Source organism: Eutrigla gurnardus (genome assembly GCF_963514095.1).
Source record: "Eutrigla gurnardus genome assembly, chromosome: 24".
Classification (NCBI taxonomy): domain Eukaryota; kingdom Metazoa; phylum Chordata; class Actinopteri; order Perciformes; family Triglidae; genus Eutrigla; species Eutrigla gurnardus.
Window position 1 is genome coordinate 2,591,751 of NC_139935.1, and position 8,463 is coordinate 2,600,213.

The 8,463-nt window shown below is 49.4% G+C and overlaps 2 protein-coding genes across 5 annotated transcripts in view; both read left to right on the top strand.

Moving 5' to 3' along the window:
• Positions 1 to 575: 575 nt before the first annotated feature.
• iqcb1 (IQ motif containing B1) lies at positions 576 to 4,823 on the top strand. Of its 2 annotated transcripts, XM_084004740.1 has the most exons (15): positions 577 to 1,007; positions 1,087 to 1,208; positions 1,304 to 1,472; positions 1,753 to 1,870; positions 1,968 to 2,043; positions 2,209 to 2,308; positions 2,411 to 2,583; positions 2,653 to 2,756; positions 2,884 to 3,002; positions 3,069 to 3,135; positions 3,205 to 3,280; positions 3,416 to 3,579; positions 3,680 to 3,814; positions 3,930 to 4,086; positions 4,180 to 4,823. In XM_084004740.1, the coding sequence occupies exons 1-15, from the start codon at positions 985 to 987 to the stop codon at positions 4,410 to 4,412; spliced, it is 1,836 nt and encodes a 611-aa protein (XP_083860866.1). In that variant the 5' UTR covers positions 577 to 984; the 3' UTR covers positions 4,413 to 4,823. The 2 variants fall into 2 exon arrangements, with proteins under 2 accessions (XP_083860865.1, XP_083860866.1); XM_084004739.1 differs by having other exon boundaries at positions 576 to 1,007; positions 3,930 to 4,823.
• A 575-nt stretch (positions 4,824 to 5,398) lies between these two features.
• The window catches only part of LOC311010165 (protein EFR3 homolog B-like), an 8,320-nt gene continuing 5,255 nt past the window's right edge, over positions 5,399 to 8,463 (top strand). The window contains exons 1-5 of one of the 3 annotated variants that reach the window (XM_084004738.1): positions 5,399 to 5,555; positions 7,155 to 7,231; positions 7,455 to 7,582; positions 7,657 to 7,807; positions 8,223 to 8,344. In XM_084004738.1, coding sequence (XP_083860864.1) covers positions 5,402 to 5,555; positions 7,155 to 7,231; positions 7,455 to 7,582; positions 7,657 to 7,807; positions 8,223 to 8,344 — 632 coding nt within the window. In that variant the 5' untranslated portion in view covers positions 5,399 to 5,401. Of the gene's footprint in view, positions 5,556 to 5,962; positions 6,077 to 6,703; positions 7,232 to 7,454; positions 7,583 to 7,656; positions 7,808 to 8,222; positions 8,345 to 8,463 lie in introns of those variants that run through there. The other 2 variants (XM_084004736.1, XM_084004737.1) reach the window with 2 other exon arrangements.

Sequence of the window (8,463 nt, forward strand, 5' to 3'; positions counted from 1 at the left end):
CGGTCGGTGCCGCTGCTTCAACCACGGTCCCGTTAAAGGAACGGACTCTGACGTCATGTTCTCCCTCCGATTGTTGAATATCATCAATTGTGTATATTCTTCTTCTTATGATATTGCTTCTTTATTTTTGTTATTTGCTAATTATGTTATTATTTGTGAATGTTGTTATATTGTTGTCATTGTTGTTGTTATTTATTATCATATTGTTATCGTTTTTGTTATTATTGATGTTTATTTGATTTATTATGCTTATGGTATTGTTATTGTTGATTGTTTATTTTTATTGTATTATTTAATTTATTTCATGTTTTGTTATTATTAAACAGTTGATTATTATTATGTGTATAATTATTGTGATCATAGGTGTAAATAGATAAAAAAAATAAAAACCAAAGCAGTGCAAACAAGCTGACTGAACGAATGTTTGAATCAACAGCGCCACCTAGAGGCCAAACTGCCACACAGCAGCCTGTAAGACTGTGTTTCCCTGGATTAAAAACAAACAGACTCACTGAAAGACAAACAAGAAGCGACCATGTAAATTATGTAATGTGTTGATGTGAATCATTAATGGAGTTTGGTCTTCATTATATCAACGTTGAGTCGCTGCACTTTGGTGCAGAGCGAAGCGGCGTGGCAGCGTGATGACGTCACGTTGCCGTAGAAACAGCAGGGCTGACAAACTAACCGTGCTAACGGTGCCCAGCTCGAAAACGTAATCTTCCCGACCTCTGTGACGTTTTCAAATCAACGCGGCGACGCCACCGAGTCCACGTGAAGGTCGTTTACATGGTGAACGTCGCGGCGTCGCTCGGCTACTGTTGACTCGCGGTTAGCCGCGTTAGCTAGAACGGCGTTGAACAAGCTAGCTCCGAGTACACAGGCTGCTAATGCTAACAGGTGGTTCGCCGAAATCTGTGACGCGACCAATTATTGAGACACGCGCACAAACACCGACAGAGAGAGAGAGACGGTCCGGAAGTGATGAACGGTTTGCTGCACACAACGTATGGATGCTGTTGCTTAAATTGTGCACTTTGTGAATGGAGTCTGGTGTGTGATGTTTTAAAGTGTTTGTGTCCAAAGGATGGAGCAGGAGGAGGAGGAAGAGGAGGGCTGGGCTGTGGTGTCGGTGCTGAAGAGGCAGCTGGAGGAGGAGGACCTGACCCCGGAGCAGAAAGTCAGACTGCTAAACAGCAGCTTAAACAGTGAGACAACCAGCAGCGTGTCTGTCTGTCCACCAGTCCACATCCATGATTACACTCATGTCTGTCTCTCTGCCTGTCTCTCTGCTGTCTGTCAGAGGTGCTGAAGATGGCGGCGCTGCACACAGACAGCCGTGTGTTGACCGGCGTGAAGTCTCAGCTGTATCTGCGTGGCGTCCTGAGTCACTGCGTCGCCCTCCTCGCTCCGGATCCCAGAAGGCCGTGGGGCAACTGGGGCGCCTCGGCCACACTCGCCCAGCTCACCAGGTGCCCGAGGAATTCACTGTGCCCTTCACTCCTTCACTCATCGTGCATTTAAGTCATTTATTACACATCTGTAGGAATCTGAACATTTGTTTACGAAAACGTATTGTAATTTATTTATTTGACCTTTTTAACATTATTATATTCTACATAATCTTATGTTTTCTAGAAGGTATTTGAAAAATATTTGATCCCCACTGGTTGGATTTATTTTAAATATGAAGATATACAAATATATAAAAAATTACAGTATTCACATCAACACACCTGTCTGTCTGTCTAGTTCCTGCTGTGGTGGGGTGGAGCCTGGGGAACATGCACAGGCTTTTAATAGGCTCTTCCTTCCATCTGTCATGGACGGGCTCCTCTCATTGGCCAGTCAGCTGATCAGGCGGGACGAGGTGATGCATCCTCCCATCGTCTTCCTGTCGATGCAGAATTCACTTTTGTACGTTTAGTGTTGAAGTCAAGCTGTCTGTCTGTCTGTCTGTCTCTCAGGGCATGTCTCTCTTCAGGAAGGTGATGGATTCAGTCGCCTGGTTGCTCAGATCTCACACTCATCTCACAAGCCAGGGTCAGTCTCTCTCTCTCTCTCTCTCTCTCTCTCTCTCTCCTGCTGCTTATTGATCCCCGATCAGGTTTTGGGGGCTCCAGTAGACTGATCGGGGATCAGGATTAGTAGGAACAGATCTGGTCTCTCTCACTGCGTCTCCCGTCTCACTGCGTCTCCCGTCTCCAGTCCTCAGCTCTGTCCACTACGAGCAGATCCAGATGTGTGATGACGTCAGCGTCTCTCTGCTCTGTGTGCAGATGTGGACTCAGACCTGCACCCAGAGCAGGTAACACACACTCACACACACTGTTATTAGTCTCTCTATTATTTCAGGCAGTGGGTAAAGTACTATTCCTCCCTCTCCCCCCTCCCTCCCCCTCCCCTCCAGGGACTTCCTGTCTGGGTTGAGCGATGACTTGATCCTGTTGTTGCTCAACGAGCTCGTTGGCCAATTGGCCGTCGGCGCTGACTCTTCGGTGGGCGGGGCCTCTGTCAGATTAATCCTCCTCATGGCCAATCAGCAGGAGCCCCGGGTCCAGCCCCTCCTCCTCGGCTTCAGAGGTCAGAGGTCACATGATGTGTTGATTCTATTAGAAAGGGTGGAGTAATTATACACCCCCCTCTCTGCAGGCCTTGACAGCCTATTGGACAAAGACTGGAGGGGGCGGGGCTTCGACAAGGACGTGGATCAGCTGATCGGACTCATCCAATCTGACACAGGAAGTCACCCCGAGGTCTGTCTGTCCTCCTGTCTGTCTGTCTGTCCCATCAGATCAGCTGATCACTCACTAAACAGCTTGTGTGTTTCCTCCTTCCTGCCTCCTGCTCTCCTCGTCGGTCTGGCCCCGCCCCTTCCTGTAGGTGTGTACTGAGCGTGTGCGGGCGGCGTGTGTGATCCAGGCGGCCTGGAGGTCGTACCGGACCAGACGGAGGGTGAAGAGCCTGAAGAGAGGGGTCGGCTCCCTGCAGAGGAGATACAGGTGATCCATCAGGACTCATTGATCAGGTGACTCGTGATCAGTGATTGATCAATGTTAATGTCCCAGGGCTCGGATGAGGCAGCAGCAGCAGGAGGTGGAGGAGCTTCAGTGGGAGGAGGAGCTGAAGTACCAGGTGAGGAAAACTGCAGTCTGATGCTGAACCTATGAATACCAGTACTCTAGTAGTGTGTGTGTGTTTTAGGTGTGTGTGAGGCGTCAGCAGGCCAGGAGGGAGTTCCACCAGAAACAGAGACGACTGCTGCAGCTACTTCCTGCTGGTACACACACACGTTTCTCCCAACTGCCAAACTCTACTATTCTATGAGCATCTTAACAGAATTGTGTGTGTGTGTGTGTGTGTGTGTGTGTGTGTGTGTGTGTGTGTGTGTGTGTGTGTGTGTGTGTGTGTGTAGACAAGGTGCAGGTCTACCTGCAGCAGTGTGAGTGGCGGGCGGCCGTGCTCATCCAGAGCGTCTGGAGAGGCTTCAGAGAGAGACGCCGCTACAACGGCAACACACCACGGGGACACGCACACACACACACACAGCTGCAGGCCGCCAGGACGCTGCAGAGAGCGGTACACACACACACACACACACACACGTTGGTCTCCATGACGACTGTCCCCGTTGACTCTACCTGGCTAACCCAGACTCCCCCCCCTCTCTCTCCTCCAGGTGCGTCGCTTTCTGCATAAGCGGCGAGCCGCGAGGGACCCGCCCACCACTTTCTGGATTGGCCGGAGCGGCTTGACGGACAGCCGGAGGGTGGAGCTGCAGAGACAGGTGGAGGAGGAGGTCTACCTGCATCCTGTAAGACTCTGAGGAACGTCACATGTCCTCCTCCACGGACGTCACACGTCTTACCCATGGTGTGTGTGTGTGTGTGTGTGTGTGTGTGTGTGTGTGTGTGTGTGTGTGTCTGTAGTCGGTCCTCGTGTCTCGTCAGGATGCAGAGCGCCTCCACCAGGAGGTGCAGCTGCTGCTGCAGGAGGAGCTGCAGAGAGGAGATGCTCGCAGGAGGGAGGAGCAGAGGGAGGCGGGGCTGCTGGCTTACACACACACACAGCTGGAACTGCTCCGAGGTCACACACACACACACACACACACATATACACACATATATATACACACACACACGCATCACAACTCTCCCCTGTCTCCATCTCCCCCCACAGATGCCCCGCCCCTTTCGGTCGCCACGACAACAGACGCCGACTCCCTCCTGAGCCTGTCGGGCTCCGTCGCTGCCTGCGCCCGTGACGCCCACAATGCAATGCTGCAGGCGAGCAGGCTGCCGTGGTGGAGGAGGCTGGGCGACACCTTTGGCCCCGCCCACCTGCCGGAGCTAGAGGCGGAGCTTGGAGGCTTGTTTGTAGCAGGGTCAGCAAGACGGACTGATGACCTTTGACCCTATCAACGCCACGGCATCGTCTCTGGAGCTGCCACTGTGATGGATCGCCCCTCTGGACTCCTGGATCTGGACTCCTGGACATGGACTCCTGGATCTGGACTCCTGGTTTTAGCTTCAGGTCTGTCGGAGATCCTCGTGCGTCCTGAAACGCCACAACACTTCCTGTCTTTCAGGTCATCACATGACTTTGGTCTGTCTCCTCACGCCGGCCCACATCTAGTCCTGGTCTCCTGGTCTCCTGGTCTCCGTGAGAACCCTGGACCCCCAACATACCGACTTAAAGGTTCACTTCTCTCATCTTGAGTGGTGACTTGCTGTTGCAGTCACAGGCTGGACCACCAGGGGGAGCTCCTCAGCAGCACGCTGGGAAATGGCCTCATTTTAGTGTAGAAAATAAAATACAAGTACTCCATCAGTACAGCGTGTTCTGTGTTCCATGTGATTTGTGACGTGAGGGGAGTGTGCGAGAGTGTGTGAACGACTCTGCAGCCGATCGATCACTTGTATTGATCTCTGATCAGAGCTGCTGCACCCGCGGGTGCTAGATGTTACATAATACATACAGCTGTGTTGCTCGCTGGAGGGAAACGACGGGAGAGAACACGGAGACTACCAGCAGGTAGGACTACTCTGTCTGTGTACTTGTACCTCAGTATCTGTAAACTTTGTCTAACTTCACTAACTCCTAACTGGAGCCTGTGTTGTTAGTACTTGTGTTCTTGTATTGCAGTATTTACACAGTGGTACTGCTCACTTCAGTAGAAGATGTAAATATTTTGTGCTTTTCTTGATTTAGCAACAGCAGAAACAAAGTATAAGTACTTGTTGTGCAGAGTGCTAAGTATTTGCATGTGTACTCTAAGAGCCTGTAAGTACTTAAGTACTTGTACCTCCCAGTAGTACTTCGAGGAGGAGTTCAGATGTGACGGAATGTGTGAATTTTCCCTTCAGTCCTGTTTCTCTGCTTCTCAGTCACAGGCATCACCATGCCCTTGCCCACTTTACCCAGCATGCCCACTTTACCCAGCATGCCCAGCGGGATGTCGCTGCAGAGGGCCGTCGCCGCCTCGACCGTATCCCAGGCTCCTCGGAGGCTGCTGCTGGACTGCTGCTCGGTGCTGGACCATCAGACGCCTGGAGGTAACTGGTACTACTGCCAATAATACTACTGCTGGTACTGCTTAGTTGTACTGGGCCGGATAGTTCCCTTGGTAGAGTCGGACCCCATGATGACGTAAATAAAAAGGTAAACGCAAGGAACAAACACCAACATCCTAGTACTACTCCATCCTGATGTCCACATCCTGCAGAAGTACTAGTACACAAGAGTCGGCTGCTTCCTGATATTTCTGCTGGAATGATAAATAAATCCAGAGCAGATTATAGAGAGCTGAGCTGCTGCACATGGCCTGGATCTCACACACACACACACACGGTTAATACCCATCCGTATTAATATTCCGGTTTAGCGACAAACATGAAACCTTGAATCTCCACAATGACTTTTATTCTGAAATTTAATCAGAATGTGGAGATACAAGGTTTTGAATGCAGGTCGGGGGCCGCGGTGTGCGTGTGCAGAGGATTAAACAGCTGTGTGTGTGTGTGTGTGATCAAGGTGACAGTGTGGATGTGAGCTGAAGGAGTCGTCTTCATGTACGGTGAGAAATATTCACGTTTATTATGGTGATTATTATTATGAGTAGAGATTGTTACCTTTCTGATTCTACGTCTTCAGTTTGCTAAATGCTAAAAAATATTTCAGGTAAACAAGAAAATAGCTTTTTACGTGGTTCTGTCTGATGTTAATGTTACGTTCAAAACCCAAAATATTATATTTGACAAATGAATCTGTCTGTCCTAATCTATTATGTAGTTTCAAGACAAAAAAATGAATGCATAATAAATATTTAAATGTGTGAGATTTGATGTGAAAGACTATATGATTGTTATTGTTGTTATGAATAAAATTTGATTTATTTGCTCTGAATCTGTCAAATGATAATAAAAGACTGTAGATGTTGAAATCAGTTATGAGAATCAAACAAAAATTATGACAAATGTAAAAGTATTGACTTAATAATACTTGGTTACTTCTAATGCACCTAATACACTTATTATATATTTTAAATATTTATATATATAATAAGATATATGTAATATAATTATACATACATATACTGTATATGTATATATATGTCTCGGCATTAATGCACACATATCTGTATGAAAATAAATGCATAAAATGAACTCCCATGAGATAAATGGTGAAACTCTTCTGTTCCCAGTTTCCTCCACTAACCTGCTTTGCTCAGCAGCGAGTCGTTGGGAGGGGATTTGAACCTGCGTCTAGCAGCAATGCTATCAACTCGTTACGCAATAAGCTGTGCAACAAGGATTAACGCTTAAGATGTAGAATTACTGCTGTGTGTGTGTGTGTGTGTGTGTGTGTGTGTGTGTGTGTGTGTGTGTGTGTGTGTGTGTTGGCACACATGTTGACGGATGAAAACTGAAGAAAATTTGAGAGAAAATGAGATTCCACATTCTATAAAGCAGGCTTTTATTTTGAAGTCCCCCTGCTTCTCCTGCTCTGTTCCTGTTTTACTTTGTTGACGTTGATCCAAACTTCCCCCCAGCACTTCCTGCACGGGTGTTTCACATTAAAAGCCCTCCAGGAAGCAGTGGAGTTTTTTTTTGCAGAGACAGGAAGTAGGTGAACCTGGTCTCTGGTCTCTGCAGGTCTGTGTGGATGCTGCTGGGCGCTGCGTCCCCGGTACAAGCGGCTGGTTGATAACATTTTCCCAGAAGACCCGGAGGTACACACACACACACACACACGTACACACACTCACACACACATATTAAATCAAAGGGTCAGTGTGCACAAAATGTCTTTCAACAAAAGTGGAAAGTTCACCTTGACTTTATCAGACTAGAAGTAGAAAATGTCACTGTGTGTGTGTGTGTGTGTGTGTGTGTGTGTGTGTGTGTGTGTGTGTGTGTGTGTGTGTGTGTGTGTGTGTGTGTGTGTGTGTGTAGGACGGCCTGGTGAAAGCCAACATGGAGAAGCTGACGTTCTTCGCCCTCTCTGCTCCGGAGAAACTGGACCGCATCGCGGCGTACCTGTCGGAGCGACTGACCCGCGAGCTGAGTCGCCACCGCTACGGGTCAGTGTGGAGAACACACACACACACACACACACACGCATACACACACACACTCTGATGCAGCCTGTCTCCAGGTATGTGTGCATAGCGATGGAGGCGATGGAGCAGCTGCTGCTGGCCTGTCACTGTCAGAGCATCAACCTGCTGGTGGAGAGTTTCCTCGGCACGCTGCGCCTGCTGCTGGAGGCCGACAGGCCACACCTCCACATCCTCGCTACCAACGCCGTACGTACCACGCCCTGCACCACCACACCACCCTGCACCACCACACCGCCCTGCACCACCACACCACCCTGCACCACCACACCACCCTGCACAACTCTTGTCCATGAGCTGACTGTTTTCATTTGGATCCTTGAGAAATGGAGGGCACTGTGGATCCTACATCTTGTTGTTGAGCTGTGATGATGACATGGTCCCAAATGTTTCCAACAACAAATCAAACGGGAGAAATGTGTGATGGTGAACGTGTTGTAGTTGAGGGAGCGCTTCATTGGGTGGCCTGTGGGACAGAAGAGGACGAGGGTGGAGGACCATCGCGGGGTTTCAGTAATCCGCTCACGTTTGTTCATGAGCCGTCGTGTCTCCTCGCCTTCCTCGCCGTGGTCGCACGGCCCCCTTCCTGTCTCCTCTCATGCAGTTCGTGAAGTTCGCCAACATCGAGGAGGACACGGCGTCGTACCATCGCAGCTACGACTTCTTCGTGCGTCGCTTCAGCGAGATGTGTCACTCTGAACACGAGGACGCCGACGCCCAGAACAAGTCAGTCGCCGCGGCGGGGTTTGAGTGTTGGCGGGTGATTTACAGGAAGGAAGTCTGTTTATAATATTTGTGTGTGTGTGTGTGTGTGTGTGTGTGTGTGTGTGTGTGTGTGTGTGTGT